This window comes from Sinohyriopsis cumingii, chromosome 11 (genome assembly GCF_028554795.1).
Source record: "Sinohyriopsis cumingii isolate HCF-2022 chromosome 11, ASM2855479v2, whole genome shotgun sequence".
NCBI classification, from domain to species: domain Eukaryota; kingdom Metazoa; phylum Mollusca; class Bivalvia; order Unionida; family Unionidae; genus Sinohyriopsis; species Sinohyriopsis cumingii.
In genome coordinates, this window is record NC_142971.1 from 3,713,519 (window position 1) to 3,730,962 (window position 17,444).

Here is a 17,444-nt window from a genome sequence, read left to right on the forward strand (position 1 = left end):
AGAGATGAAACCATATCATTTCTTATTCCATCAACACTGCGGTGGATAGCAATGTTTTGCTTGTCAAGGTCAGCGGATTGTTTGGGAAAAGTTCACTTGTAGGAAATGAGCTAATTGGTCCTGGCTGGTGAAGTTTGGTTGAATTGTGATTCAAACACCTGGCAGTATTTCCTGATTGGGTTTATATTTCGGTGTTTCATTATGAACAGCAGTAACAATTCAAATTTCAGACTTTATATTTGTGCAAAAAGGCAAAACTAATGATATTTTTATGCGTGCCTTCGTATTTATATTTACAAGAGAAGCATAAATTTGGCAACTTATAGACACTACATATTATTCTTCTTTAACATATCCTTATATGTGATACTGTTAAATAGAACATTTTAACATATCCTTGTATGTGATTGGAGGTAATATGGTACCTCCAACATTTCCATTATTTTTGGTTTGTGACCTTTCGTATTTGAGCTTCCTCTGTCATTTACAAACTGGACATTGAGTTTCCAAATTCAAATGAGAGGTCTCTGTTGTACAGAGCAGCTGAGTGAGTATACTATATAGGTATAATACAATGAGACCTACACCACACCTCAAAAGACCTCCTGCTACCAGAATAGGCAGAGTCTCTTAAGATACAATAACCTCTCAGCAGAGGTCTTTTCTTCTTTAAATAATAAAATTGATTCATGCACAACAAATCTCATTGTCATCATCAGTCCCGTAGTCTGGTAGAACATTGGGGCACCAACTAAGACTGGACGACCAGGTTCCTCCATTCCTCTTGATTTTCCGTCTTTCTCAATGAGTTGCTCAATGTCAAGCCAGTCCACTCTCAAATGTTATCTTCCCACCTCTTTCTTTGCCTGCCCCTCTTTCTTCTTCTTTGTACAGTGCCTTGCAGGATTGTCTTGGCAAGTCCTAAGGATTGTGAGACATGTCCATACCACTGCAGTTTACATTTTTTCACTGTGATCAGGAGGTCTCGTGAAGCCCAATGGCTTGTCTGATCATGTGCCGTATTTCTTCATTGGTGACATGGTCTTTGTATGTGATGCCCAGGATCTTTTGAAAACATATCATCTCTGTGGCCTGTATCCTTTTCTGTAAGTCAGCTGTAGAAAAATATGGAGATCACCAGTGAGTGCATCAATCTAACCTTTGACATGAGTGCGATGTTCGTGTCATTCCAGATGGCTTCAGTTTTGTCAGTGCCACTGTTGTCTGAGCAATCCTAAATTGTACTTCAGGCTTCAATCCTTCATCTGTTACATTTGCCCCAAAATACTTGAAGCTGTGGACTGTTTCTAGCTTTGTACCTTGGACCCTGATGTCAGTGCTGATGCCGTTGGTGTTTTTGTTCATCATATTGGTCTTCTCTGCACTGATTTCCATGCCGCAGGCTGCAGAGGTTTTGTTGAGATATAGCCTGTAGGTCATCATCACAGATCTTGGTCACTTCCTATCTCTGCTCTGGGAAAGCTTGGTTATGTTTATACTTGACTCTATGCACCTCTTCACCATGATGTAGTCAATCTGACTGTGATGGTCTCCGCTTGGGCTGTGCCATATCCATCTTCTGGATACTTTGTGTTGGTCGAAGGTGTTTGCCAGCATAAGGTCATTGTAACTAGCAAATTCCAGGAGCCTCAGTCCTCTTTCATTCATTTGTGCATTGTAGCAGTGCCCACATGTTCCTTTTCAGTTCATGCAAGCATCCATGCCTGTATTGGCATTCCAATCACCTTGCACAACCAGAATGTCTTTCTTGATTGTTTTATCCACAACTTCTTGTAGCTGGACGTAGAAGTCTTCCACATCTGCGTCATCATAGTCTGATGTTGGGGTGTATGCCTGTATTATGGTTATGTTGAATGGAATTGCTCTGAGGCAGATGGTGATGAGCCAGTTCTTGCCGACATCCCATGACAGTACTCAAGCTTTCCTAGTGTACAAGGAGCCCAACTCATGTTCATGTTTTTCTTCTCTGCCACTGATGTACAGTTTGTGTCCTTCCAAGGTAGTTGTTCCTCCAATGTTCTTCCATTGTATCTCACAGAGTCCATTTTAGTAGGATGTTCCAGTGGTATCTGTTCATTTCATTTGTAAGCTCCTCAAGCTTTCCTTTTGCTCTCAGTGTTCTCACATTCCAGGTGCCAATGGTGATGTTGTTCCTGACATGAATCTTGCTGCTCTGAGCACCAGTCATATATTTTCCACCTCCACCCTGGTGCACGATGGAAGGTGTGGCCCTTGTTGAACTTGGTGATAATCCATTACAACAAATCTAGTGATCTTGAAAAAGAGTGATCTTTAAAGTCAGGTTTTGCATGTGTATTTTTTGAGTACATGTATAAAGCTATATCACAGAGTTTTCTGGATTGCATCGGGTACAAGGTCAGTGTCCGTCAGTAGTATGACATCTAGTATTGATCTCACAGCAAGATATTAACCTAATTATATTTCGGCCATGTGAAGAAATACAATCCAAACCATTATTCAGAGATTATCTTAAAAAATGTTTAAATTGGGCCAATTTATGGCTTGTAAATATCAGCCTGTCAGAAGCACAGAATGCCTCGTTTAGTAATTAAGAAATTAATATTTATAAGATCTTGAATTTTCTGGTTACAAAAATTGATGTTACATCATTATCTTGCTGTTACCATAGCATCATCATTAGCATTTTTGTCTAATGATATTAATTGTATAGTTCATTGTACTTCAATGCATATTGGGCACCCAATGAAGTTTAAGTACATTTTATCTTAAGATAACCTATTATAGCCAAATTTATTTTTATTCAGCCAGCTGCGAATTTTGAAAAACTTGAAAAAAACAGACTGAAGCTGCTGGATTAGTGTCTGGTGACTCTTGTCTACTGAGAGTAACTAAAGTCAAGAAACAGTCTATTTTATAACAGGCTGACCTACCCTTGCAGAGAGAAGAACCATTCAAACCCTTTTTATTTACTTCTTATAAATTCATTAACAAGCAATACAGAGAATTTTTAAAAGACTGCTTGCACTCAGTATAGTAACCACAATTTGAGAAACTTCAGTTTCTATTTTGTAGACCACTAACAAAACACCCCATCTTATCATACCATCTTTATTTACTTAAAAGTCAAGTCAAACTGCAAACATTACAGAGGTCTTGATCCAACGTATTATAATGTGCCTGCAGATCCGGGTCTATCTTGTTTGTTATAGTGATTACTCCTAACAAATTGCACAGACACAGATCTGACAGCTGATTATATGATGGCAGATCAGGGTATGAGCAGCTTGCAGTTGGGCTTTTCTTATAAGCAAGTACATATGGTATATGATTTATACATGAAATGAGCTGCTTCTACCTACAAAAATACCCATCTATCATAATCTTTAGAAAGATGATTTTACCCAAAATGCATTGTTTCATCCCCAGGCTATTTTAGTTCTTGACAATGTGAGATTCTGTATTGTTAACCCATTAAGACAGATGTACAGTATGATTTATCTAGAACAAACCACATCACTTAACCTTCCTGTCTTTGCGGATTTCCTGTTGAAGATGGTTATCATTTCCTTTCTTTGTGGAGATTATATTGTAACATGAAAGATGAACTTTCTCATGCCTTTTCACTAATTAGATGAATGTCAAAGAAAATGAAAACATTCGTAATGAAGGCAAAGGAATTATATATTTATAGTCACACAAAGTTCCTCATGTTCAAAATGAGATGTCATTTTATTGATATTTCCCTTATTTGTACATTCCATTATAATTTTACCAATATGATAAAACCAAACTCGCTCTCATTCTTGCTCTCTATATCTGTCTCTAATAAATAGTTTAATTTGACTCGATACCTCTTTCTTGTATGCTGGATATATTATTTTATAACAGAGAGGAACGTTTGCCTTGTATGTTACAGTTTTTGGTAATATAAATAAATTACCAGTAACCAATGGCATTAATATTTTTCCTGTGCTTCTTGTTTTGTAACTACATGTTCTTCAATTTTATTTTTTGTTGGTTTTGTCAAATTAAGTGTAAAATACGTCAGAGTATTGTACTCCCAGCATGGGCTTAGTGATGTACAGTAGTGTAAAATACTGTCAAAGTAAAATTAGACATAAGGATGTAGAATAATGTTGTGATGTACAGTAGTGTAAAATACGTCAGAGTATTGTACTCCCAGCATGGGCTTAGTGATGTACAGTAGTGTAAAATACTGTCATAGTAAAATTAGACATAAGGATCTAGAATAATGTTGTGATGTACAGTAGTGTAAAATACTGTATAGTAAAATTAGACATAAGGATGTAGAATAGTGTTGTATCTGATGGTTTGGGGGGAAATTAATCAAAAAAGAAAGTTTTTGATTTCCACTTTTAATGAAACTCTAATGCTACTAGTTCTACATGCTGACTCTCTGAACTATGTTTGACCCTGACTTTTAAAGGATTCTAGCCCACTTCAGAGAAAGTATTCCCTGAAGACCTGTCTGATTGTGTTAACTGCTGACCTTCATCTAACCCTAGTCAACATACCAAAATGCACAAATACTAAATTCTATAACCAAATTATAGCCGCATTTGCAACCTTTAATGCAGATTAGAATTTTTAAAAAAAACACTCCATTGGCCTAAGTGGTGAGATCATCCACTTCAGATGTGGGAAGTCATGGGTTTGAATCCTGGTCGAGTCATACAAAAGACTTATCACAATGATACATGCAGCTGCCTTGCTTGGCACTCAGCATTAAGAGGTTAGTGCTGGGAGTGGTCGGCATGGTGTCAGGATGTGACTGGGTGGGACATGATGCCATATGCCTTTTGCATGATGCCCCAGTGCTAGTCATCGCTATAAACTGCCACACTGCAGACATTATAGTGATATGACTCAGATTGCTAAAGTTATGTTGCAAATCCAAAACACATACACACATAATTTCCAAAATTGTTATATTAAGTGGAATTTTACTGGTAAAATTTACCTTATGATCTAATTAATTACAAATTAAACTGTAACTACTTATTTATATTTTAAGCATTTAACTAAGATAGCTTCCGATTTCACAACAGATGGTCATTAAACTAAATGTTTGACTGTTAAGGGTAACTTGCTATCACTGATTTATTTTTTAGTCTACAATCCTTGCTAATATGATGGTTTCTTTGTTTCAGTGCCTGTCCGACTGTCACATGATCCCACTTGGGACTGAGTGGCTAACAAAAGCACTATATTTAATAGGAATCACAGAATTTAACTGTGAATAAAGAATACTCCTTTATCATAGACATACAAATATTGCACTGGCCAATTTTTGTAATAATCTGGATGAAAGATGCATTTAATAGTGTTTTACATGGTATCAGTGAGTGTGCATATGCATGCCTCCTTGCATGCTACAAACCTACAAAATCTTCTCCATTAACAGAATTTACGTTCCACAGTACACCTGGGTACTTAAGTACAACAAAACTGAGATTTAGTACAATCTTTTCAATTAGACAAAGATGATAGTCTCAAGTGTTGTTATGGGTGGATACCTATTTTTGGTAAATAAATATCATCATACATGTACATTCTAAACACTCAAATTGTAATCACACTAATAGTTTCTGTATCATCTTTGTGTATCCAGAGTCATGTGAATGATAGCTCCATTAATGCCTGACTTCTCACAGATATACATTTTATAATGTTCCATGCATGTCACATCACTTTGAATGTAATATCCAGATCTCACATGGATGTTGTTGTTGTTGTTGCTGTAGGGTTTAACGTCATTTTTCAGCACATGATAGGCTATACATGGTGGCCATTATTAATGGTGGAGGAAGAACCCCGGAAAACCCCGGAAAGAACCACTGACCCACGAGAAGCTACTGGCAAGCTTTCTCACATACGCACATTGGCCAAATCTGAGAGTCGAACCCACGCAGATATAGGTGAGATGGCACTGATCTGTAATGGATAGCGCTTTAGACCACTCGGCTACTTACAAGGATGTAAAGACTTTGAATGACCATAATAAGCATTGGCACCAACATTGTCTCGTTCACTACTTTAAAATTCCAGGAAGTTGTTTGTTTGCAATGAACAATCCATTTGGAATGTGCAACATAGCTGTCAATACTCCAGGTGTGGGGCGCAATACACCTGTTCTGTTATGCCATAGGAAGGAAGAGGTGTAGGAAAAATATGGACTAAAAGGTTGATAGGAAAGTATAGCACAGCAGAACAAATAGAATGAATCCACATTTAATAACTAACTGATCAAGACCATTTGGAATCTGCACTTTGTAAACTTTTTCCTTTTTCCTTTTAGTGGATTAGGTATGTGAAATTCACTGAGTAAATAGTGCAGTAAGGTTTCTTCTGGTTCTCATGGTTTCTTTGGGAAATCTCATCATTTAACTCATTTGCCACAATGCAGACTGCAGGCTAGAATTGCATCTTGATACCCAATTCATCATTTGGCTGCAGTATTACAGGTTTTTCTGATGTTAGACTTAGAGCCTTTTAAGATAAATCTGTTGTAGGTATTTAGAGTTTCATATGAATTGTCTTGCCATGTGCTGGTTCGATTGGGGAATGTCTACCATATGTTTTGGTCTGTAAATATATTTGTCTCCTTTGCTGTTGTGGTCTTCTGTTGTGTGGCAGTCTGAGTTGTTTGATCCAATACTCATCTCTGTTGCTTGGACTGATGTTTTGTTTTAGTTTGTTAGCTTGGACTAAGGACCTTTGTAGTTTGTGATTATCACAATTACGGAATTTGTATGTATGATTGGGTACCATCTCACTGATATACCATGGTCCTGTCTATTTATTGTGTACTTTAGCTGATCTCCCTTTGAGTACTTTTTGATTGTGCAGCCAAGGTTCTTGAGAGTGTTTAACATAATATTCTTTGTATCTTTTTTGTGAGTTCTGAATGTTGTCTTTGGCCACTATTGTCTGGTTATTTCATTTGTGTTTTGAATTTTTGTAAATAAGTTGCAGTTTTGTCTTTTACTGGCTTCTTGATATTTTTAGGGTTGGCAAGAAAAACATCCAGTGGAGCTCTCACTTCGCTTCCAAAGATTAGTTTGTATGGAGAGAATCCTGTTGAATTGGTGCATGGTGTCTTGCGCTAAGCTATTAGGATTTCTGTAACAAATTGACCCAGTTTTCTTGTGCTTCATCAATATAGGTGTGTTAGATTGGGCTGTTGTTCTTTTCAAACACTCACATGTGGAGTTGGTTTCTGGATGATAGATGTACAGAAGCATTTAATATCCATTTGATTGCAGAATTCTGATATAAAAAGTGACAGGAAGTTCTAGCCATGGCTGCCTGTTGAGACTAGAGCTGTTGGAGCTCTGTAATGGCAAATGATTTCTTTGTACAAAATATCCACTATTTCAGTTGCTTCTTGCGATTTTAATGGAAATACTTCTGTAAACCTGCTAAAACTGACCAATAGCATGCACAAAAAAATATACTTGTATTTATCCTTTGTTACAGATAATGGACCAAGAATACCCATATGCTCTAATACTCCAACTGATGGCATAGGGTGGAGGGGTGCCTAGTTAGAGTGAACGGCTGTTTTGCTTGCTTGCATTCTTCACCAGTTTTAACATGGTCTTTTATCTGTGTATACATTTTTGGGCACAAGTACTTTGACTATATTGTTGCATAAGTTCTGTCAAAGCCTTGATTTCCTCCTCCAGTTATGGAATCATGAAAGTTATGTAGAATTTCATGGCGTAATCCTGTAGGAACAACTAACTGTTGTTTTGATGCGGATTTCTTTAGCATAACATATTGTTCACTTTCAGCCACTGTTCTTGCTGCTTTCATTGAGTCACTAGGCAGCTAAATAGCTCTTGATTGGGCCAAGTCAGCTGACTCATTTCATGTTTGGAGGATGTCATGGCACTCTCACACTACTTTCTCCTCCTTTTATTTTTTACTCATTAGCCCATCAAAGCAAGGCATTTTCTCACTGGGCCCACTCAGTATTGCTGTAAAAATGGACAATAGGGATTCCATTCTGTAGCAGACTCCTGCACTTCTGTAAGGGTGTGTATTTCTTGTGTTTGGTTTTTTATTTTCCACTTTTGGGATCATCAGACCTCAAACCAAAACTGACAAATTTAGCGATGCAATAGCAACTGGTCTTCTCTTACCAATATTAAAGTCTAGTTTTGTGGAGGGTTAAGGATATATGTTTTTGAGATGGGGTGGGGTAAAACTGATATTAATAATGTAATAATTACCTGTTGCTATTGCCAGATTCTTTCCTTCCTCCCCACACTGATGCCCCACTTGAGGCTGCTCCCTCAAAATAATGAAGAGGGAATTTATTGCTTGCCCCTGATGTGTAGGGGTCTCATGCAGGGTTTATCCAGTGTTCTTAAACCCAAATGAGAGGACAAATTCTTATCATACAGTCATGGTAGTTTTCACCCAGGAAAGCACCATCATTAAATTTTGGTTTTACCACCCCCACCCCACCCAAAAATATGACATATTATTGGAAGAACATTGAAACAAACTTTTTTCTCCAGAAGATCAGCCTCTAAGGTATATGCTGCTGTTACTAAAAATAGACAAGCTTTTAATAACTTCTTTTAAATAACCTGAGTCTTACCAGAATTTGACCAAATTTGACATAAAGTGTTCTGGCTTAAATAGACATAAAACAATGCTGTGCCACCTCAGATATGCCTGTCATTTCATCAAAAGTAGAAAAAACATTTACATTACATTGTCAATAGAAAATGCTGAATATAATTTGACCAACTTTGATACAAAGCATCCTAAGACTATGGAACCTTTCAATTTGTGAGAAATGATGTAGATGTGTCAGATATATGGGTGAAGATACAAAAAGTTGAGTAACGCAGAATTAACCTTAATTTACTGGCAAGCCATTGTAAAGTAATATTATTTTTAAATAACTTCTTACATATTGGGATAGACTTTATATAATAGTGGTTTTTTTAAAAACGAAATTGAAGTCTTATATTAATTAATTTTGTGCATTAATCTTTTTTTTTTAAAGATAGATCAAAGTATGTATCTATAATTTTTGCCAGATTTCTTTAGTAGAATGAACAGAGTATATCCCTAAAATGATGGTACATTTTATCCCTAAAATGATAGTACATTTTATCCCTAAAATGATGGTACATTTTATCCCTAAAATGATGGTACATTTTATCCCTAAAATGATGGTACATTTTCCAATGGATAATCAGAGCCAATTTGTAAATAAGAATTATATTAACGTTTTCAAGTCAAATAATTGTCAGTTTGTCTGATAATTGTCATCATCCAACAGTATTAAGGAATCAAATATTGTCATCAGGAAGAAAATAAATTGTTGAGTGTGTGTTTGTAATGACAACCATACCAAGATCTTTCAGGATAGTATTGGCGAGATGGACAAATTTTGCATAGAATAATAAATTTGGAAATTACATTATTTTAAATGATATCATATACATTGATGTATTAGTTACTATTTTGTTTCTGTTTTAGGTGCTGGAGAATCTGGAAAGAGCACCATAGTGAAACAAATGAAGTAAGTCCTACTTTATTAAACTTTTAATGGTTGGATATTAGTCTACATCAGTCAGTCTACATCAGTCAGTCTGCATTAGTCAGTCTACATTAGTCAGTCTACATCAGTCAGTCTACATCAGTCAGTCTTCATCAGTCAGTCTTCATCAGTCAGTCTACATCAGTCAGTCTACGTCAGTCTGCATCAGTCAGTCTACATCAGTCAGTCTACATCAGTCAGTCTGCATCTACATCAGTCAGTCTACATCAGTCTACATTAGTCAGTCTACATCAGTCAGTCTTCATCAGTCAGTCTACATCAGTCAGTCTACATCAGTGTGCAGCAGTCAGTCTACATCAGTCAGTCTGCATCTACATCAGTCAGTCTACATTAGTCAGTCTACATTAGTCTACATCAGTCTGCATCAGTCAGTCTACATCAGTCAGTCTGCATCAGTCAGTCTACATTAGTCAGTCTGCATCAGTCAGTCTACATCTACATCAGTCAGTCTACATCAGTCAGTCTACATCAGTTTACATCAGTCAGTCTGCATCAGTCAGTCTGCATCTACATCAGTCAGTCTACATTAGTCAGTCTACATTAGTCAGTCTACATCAGTCTGCATCAGTCAGTCTACATCAGTCAGTCTACATCAGTCAGTCTGCATCAGTCAGTCTACATCAGCCAGTCTGCATCAGTCTGTCTGCATCTACATCAGTCAGTCTGCATCAGTCTACATCAGTCAGTCTACATCAGTCAGTCTGCATCAGTCAGTCTGCATCTACATCAGTCAGTCTACATTAGTCAGTCTACATCAGTCAGTCTACATTAGTCAGTCTGCATCAGTCAGTCTGCATTAGTCAGTCTAAATCAGTCAGTCTGCATTAGTCAGTCTACATCAGTTAGTCTACATCGGTCAGTCTAAATCAGTCAGTCTACATCAGTCAGTCTGCATCAGTCAGTCTGCATCTACATCAGTCAGTCTACATCAGTCAGTCTACATCAGTCAGTCTGCATCAGTCAGTCTACATCAGTCAGTCTGCATCAACATCAGTCAGTCTGCATTAGTCAGTCTACATTAGTCAGTCTACATCAGTCAGTCTACATCAGTCAGTCTACATCAGTCAGTCTACATTAGTCAGTCTACATCAGTCAGTCTTCATCAGTCAGTCTTCATCAGTTAGTCTACATCAGTCAGTCTACATCAGTCAGTCTGCATCAGTCAGTCTACATCAGTCAGTCTGCATCTACATCAGTCAGTCTACATCAGTCAGTCTACATTAGTCAGTCTGCATCAGTCTGCATTAGTCAGTCTAAATCAGTCAGTCTGCATTAGTCAGTCTACATCAGTCAGTCTGCATCAGTTAGTCTACATCAGTCTCCTGCATCAGATGTCATCGGGAGATTCAGTTTTGTTTTGGTATAGGTTATTTAGTATCTTGGCTGTTGGATTACAATGTCTTACCCAGGAACATGCCACTGCAGCTTACTTGGGCTTATCCAGTTGACTGTAGGATTCAAACTTGTATCATTTTAGCCTTGACTCTAATATGCTGACCACTGTGGCTCCATGGACATTAAATTAATATTGTCATTGTACAGTAAAACATTTATTAATAATAATAATAATAATAACAACAACAACAACAACAGCAATATCCTTTATTTATCTAGGTAACATAATTAGCTAACTGCTTATTTACATTATGGACCTGTAAATAAAGCAAATACATGTATACAAGTCACATAGTTAATACAAATCTACAAGCTTAACCTCTGCTGTATAACAGAATACAGATATTAGAAAATTTAATACAAATTAGACATGGTTAACATACTGCTATCACATCGATATATCACAGCTTCAAGTGTAATGAAGTCATAAAATCACAATTGCTTAAAAAATTTTGAAGTATACTTTCTTTAAAGGTGAAACGTTGTGTGTTTATTTACTCTGCTGCAAACTCATCTATTAAACTATTCTGGCATAAGTAAAAGATTTTGCAAAATACGCAGTCTCATCTTTTTGTATGTATAAATCATCATTTTCACATGACTATTTCACTCCTTGTACTGATGTTCCTTATAAATTAGAAACACTGAGTTACTCTGGCATTAAATTATTTATGACCTTGCAGGTGAGAATGCTTTTCTAAAAGTAATAAAAACACTAATTGGCATCACTGTAAGAGTGTTCAGATAAAATTAAATGTAGATTCTATTTTGTCTGATTACTTGCTAGATAAAGTACATTGAAACCTGTCTTGAAAGACCACTCAGCTATGTGAGACCACCTGTGTTGAGAGATCATATTCTCATTGCACAAATTTATTGATTATATAGCATTGTGACCTGTTATGAGAGACCAACTGCCTTGAGAGACCATACTTTTTTGGCAGAAAGGATTGTCTTTGAAGACAGGTTCTGCTTTATTTAACTTTTAAAAAATGTGTTATCTTTACATTGTTAATTAGGGGTCTAAGCAATTGGAAATTGCCCCAAAATGAATTGGTTGGTGTGCATTTTCTTGCTCTTCTCTCAGGTACGTGTAAGTATCTATCCTTGAGGAAGTCATTACATGGATGTCAGTATGGTGAAAAAGTACCCTGTGACTAAGTCATCTTGTGACCTTTGAATTAGCCAATGGAAATATGGCTTTCGGAAATCTGAAAGTGAATAAGATCGTTCAGCATACATTGATGCTCTTCAGCCATATTGCTCAGACTCCTAGAAGTGAAGATGTAAAACTTCATTTAATTGGCTGATAAAAATAAGCAATTATGGAAATAACTTAGGTCATCAGACCTCTAAGTGGTCGCTGTTAAAACTTCACATAGGACAGTCAAAATATGATTTTTGTCCAATTGAAGTATCCTTTTATAGAGGTTTAATATAACAGTGAAATCTGATACAAATTTTTTGTATAAAAAATGGACTGTTCATATTTCTGGCATGACCCAGACTGATGATTGGTACATACTTGACTTTTCAGTAGTGAAACTGGATAACTTCAACTTTTAAGAGTATAGCATATGCTTAAGTTTTCTCCAGATGATTGGAAATATGATAGAAAATTACCATTTATATCACTGAATTTAACTGTTAGATATTATTTTTCTTAGCAGATTGTTATGGGAATGGTATGACTTATTGATATTGGGAGGATTTATAGTCATGATTAAAATAAATCAGTCATACTGAAACAGTATGCCTTAACTCTAAATACTAAATTCAAGCCATGTATATTAGGAAATTGAGAATAGGGGATTTGTAAACAGTCACAAGTTTCATATTCAGTATTCTTTGTTGAAGTTATGGACTTGTCACTCAGACTTTAGTATATTAGTGATAATGTGTCCAAACTTTGGAGTAAAGCCATGACTAATTCCATTCAGATTAACACACTTCAATTGAGCCAGTTAATATTTTGCACTCCGTTATTGATTATAGAATTTGCAGTCTCATTACTGTGACCAAAATCTTTCATTAAATTTGAGGAAGGTATTAGTCTGTGAGGTATAACACAGTATTTCTGGACAATTGGAAATATGTACTTTAGTTCTTATTTGATACCTCAGCATTGTAAATAATGAAATAGAGGGAGAGAGCTTTGCTAATAGATACACCTGCACCATTGTTAGAACAGATTAAAACTACAAATCCTTTGTCAACACAATAGAATGCTGGCTACATGCATTCAAGTTTAGTTCATTGAAGAATGGTCTATTTTGCAGAATAAATTTGAGTTGGCAAGAACTTGATGAACTTGCATTGACCTGTTTATAACCTGCACACAGGCATGAAGAGCTTTGACTCGGCTATGCTGTCAAATAAAGTATGAAGAGATTGGGGTCTATGCTGTCAAATAAAGTATGAAGTGATTGGGGTCTATGCTGTCAAATAAAGTATGAAGAGATTGGGGTCTATGCTGTCAAATAAAGTATGAAGTGATTGGGGTCTATGCTGTCAAATAAAGTATGAAGTGATTGGGGTCTATGCTGTCAAATAAAGTATGAAGAGATTGGGGTCTATTCTGTCAAATAAAGTATGAAGTGATTGGGGTCTATGCTGTCAAATAAAGTATGAGGTGATTGGGGTCTATGCTATCAAATAAAGTATGAAGTGATTGGGGTCTATGCTGTCAAAATAAAGTATGAAGTGATTGGGGTCTATTCTGTCAAATAAAGTATGAAGTGATTGGGGTCTATGCTGTCACATAAAGTATGAAGTGATTGGGGTCTATGCTGTCAAATAAGGTATGAAGTGATTGGGGTCTATGCTGCCAAATAAAGTATGAAGTGATTGGGGTCTATTCTGTCAAATAAAGTATGAAGTGATTGGGGTCTATTCTGTCAAATAAAGTATGAAGAGATTGGGGTCTATGCTGTCAAATAAAGTATGAAGTGATTGGGGTCTATGCTGTCAAATAAAGTATGAAGAGATTGGGGTCTGTTCTGTCAAATAAAGTATGAAGTGATTGGGGTCTATGCTGTCAAATAAAGTATGAAGTGATTGGGGTCTATGCTGTCAAATAAAGTATGAAGAGATTGGGGTCTATTCTGTCAAATAAAGTATGAAGAGATTGGGGTCTATGCTGTCAAATAAAGTATGAAGAGATTGGGGTCTATGCTGTCAAATAAAGTATGAAGTGATTGGGGTCTATTCTGTCAAATAAAGTATGAAGTGATTGGGGCCTATGCTGTCAAATAAAGTATGAAGAGATTGGGGTCTATGCTGTCAAATAAAGTATGAAGTGATTGGGGTCTATTCTGTCAAATAAAGTATGAAGAGATTGGGGTCTATGCTGTCAAATAAAGTATGAAGTGATTGGAGTCTATGCTGTCAAAGTATGAAGAGATTGGGGCCTATGCTGTCAAATAAAGTATGAAGTGATTGGGGTCTATGCTGTCAAATAAAGTATGAAGTGATTGGGGTCTATGCTGTCAAATAAAGTATGAAGAGATTGGGGTCTATTCTGTCAAATAAAGTATGAAGTGATTGGGGTCTATGCTGTCAAATAAAGTATGAAGAGATTGGGGTCTATGCTGTCAAATAAAGTATGAAGAGATTGGGGTCTATGCTGTCAAATAAAGTATGAAGTGATTGGGGTCTATTCTGTCAAATAAAGTATGAAGTGATTGGGGCCTATGCTGTCAAATAAAGTATGAAGAGATTGGGGTCTATGCTGTCAAATAAAGTATGAAGTGATTGGGGTCTATTCTGTCAAATAAAGTATGAAGTGATTGGGGCCTATGCTGTCAAATAAAGTATGAAGAGATTGGGGTCTATGCTGTCAAATAAAGTATGAAGTGATTGGAGTCTATGCTGTCAAAGTATGAAGAGATTGGGGCCTATGCTGTCAAATAAAGTTTGAAGAGATTGGGGTATATGCTGTCAAATAAAGTATGAAGAGATTGGGGTCTATGCTCATTTGTTCTACTTGTAATTTCAAGTAAATACCATGGAGTCTGATGTGCTAGTTATTAATGTGACAACTGCAGATCAGGGTCTATGTTGTTTGTTCTACATGTAATTTCAAGCAAGCACTGGATCCTGATGTGCCAGACATTATTATGACAAATGAAGTTGGGTGCCCTTATAGATTGGTAGCCTGCACCAGTCACTCAAAGGAGCTGTGGAGGCATAGTGTTTAGTGTGCATGACTCTGACCAAAAGGGTGCAGCTTCATATCCTATATTTAGATCAACCTGGATCAACTACAGTGGTGTGTCCTTATGTGAGGTACTTTGATTGCCACAGTACTAAATAAGCTGCATGTGTTTCCGTGCCATAAAATACCAAATCAGTCACTTTAAGTAATGTCATGTTATGAGTAACTATTGTAAATCAAGGAATGGTAAATTTAAACATTTTCATTTCAAGCAAAAAATTACCCACTTTTTCGTGTCTCTATTCATACATTCACATTAACGTGGAAAACTCCACATGTTTTCAGTCTGGGAATAGAGTTTTATGAAATGAAAAGCAATAGTCTCAATAAAACATGAGGGTATACATGTAGAGCAGACATTGTCTTTGATGTAACTGGCAATATTTTGTGTTAACATATTCACTGAGTTGCAATGGCGTCAGGCTTTACATCTTCAGCCATGTTCTTGACATGCCGTCAGCAAGAGTACAACTTTTACACCTGAGTTTGAAAGTGGGTCTATAACTGTAAATAGAATAATAGTTATTTAAACACACGAGAGAAAATAATTACCAGAATTTCTAATGTGACCTTTTTGGAAGAAGCCTACATAAGGGTGAAAGTGAATATGCATAGTAGTAAATTTGAAACACACATAGAGTACCATTTTTTATTTTTTATTGTAGCAGTGCAAGTACTCCCAGACAAAAATAAGATTTTTCCAGGCTGGATTTTATTAGTGGTTATCTTCAGTGTATTTTCTTTCTAAACAAGTCATGTCATCATTTTACAAATTTTTATTGGATATATCATATATAAGAGGAGTAAAGCTTGGTTACTCGGTCTTACCAGAAAAGTAATGTAATTTAAATAGTATTATAGATTTCAGAATTAAATTAGTTGTCTATGCTTGTGACCGTTAATTTGTTAAATAGCCTATATCATACAGAAGAAATAAAGGTGTAAAGTGCCTCTGCCAATCGCGCACTAAAGTAGCTTTTAGATCTAGGCTGGCATGGGTGTGTATTGAACCCATGACCCTTGGATAACAACTCTGACAGTCTACCAACTAAGCTACAGTGGCTTTGGTAACAAACTAATGAAGTCTAAAGTTTCATTTAAAAATTGACCATATAACAGTTGTTATGACTTGATCTGCCAGTCCATTTTCGGACAGCTCGTCTGGGTCTACACTGGTTACACATGGGTGCAATGTCTGGTGAATACAATACCATATATACTAGTATACAATGATCTGCCAACCCATTTTTGGACAGCTCGTCTGGGTCTACACTGGTTACACCTGGGTGCAATGTCAGTAGTGAATACAATACCATATATATTAGTATACAATGATCTGCCATTGCATATAATGTGATGGATCTGTTCGTGTATTGTATTACAAACTGTGTTGACCTAGATCTGTTTGTGTATTGTATTACAAACTGTGTTGACCTAGATCTGCTGGCATATTATGCAGTGGCATGGTTCGTTTAAAGTTTAATCTAACTTGTGTATGGATGGCAATGATTGTTGTTGGTTTTAGCTGGTGATGCTAATTTACCAATCCTAATTCTAATTATAAAAAATTTCATCAAATTACTGGACATTTTGAAAATAAAATGGGATTCAGTAAAGATTTGCTCAAAGGTCAAAAGTTACATTTATTTTTCAAAATAATTCATGAAGTGGTGCTGATCTGGTGACAAATTAAACTTGAACTGTTTAAAATAAAATTTTCTTTGTTAAATAACAGTTTAAAGATGCTGACTGTCTGTGCAGAATGATGATATTATTTATAACATAATAGTAAATAAATAAATCAATATTAATTATGTTCAAACAAATGCTTGAAAATTATGCCATTAAATAACAGTATGGATACCTAGTATCATAAATTTTATAATCAAGCATTCTTAATTATATACTGGATATCATTAAGTAATTAAAAGAAAATGAAAGAACAGACTACAATTTTTGAAAGTATACCATCACATGACTTCAAGTATACCATCACATTACTGGTATGGAAACTTAAGTCAGCATATGATTTATAATATTTACTGACCAGAAGAATTTTTAGGATTGCCAGTTGTCTGTTGTCCATCCATCCTTCTGTCCATTAGCACAAGTTTGCTATTGCCTCACCCCCTAAAACTGCTTGGAGGATTGTCATGAAACTTGACACACTCATTGATCTCAAGGTTTTGTTGATCCTAAAAGAAAAAAAAATGTCACACCACA

General features: G+C 36.1%; 1 protein-coding gene across 2 annotated transcripts in view; it reads left to right on the forward strand.

The window, feature by feature from the left end:
• The window catches only part of LOC149787540 (guanine nucleotide-binding protein G(i) subunit alpha-like), a 121,843-nt gene that overhangs the window by 71,470 nt on the left and 32,929 nt on the right, over positions 1 to 17,444 (forward strand). For both annotated transcript variants that reach the window (XM_089973685.1, XM_089973684.1), the window contains exon 3: positions 9,529 to 9,571. In XM_089973685.1, the coding sequence (XP_089829811.1) occupies positions 9,529 to 9,571 (43 nt within the window). The remainder of the gene's footprint in view (positions 1 to 9,528; positions 9,572 to 17,444) is intronic.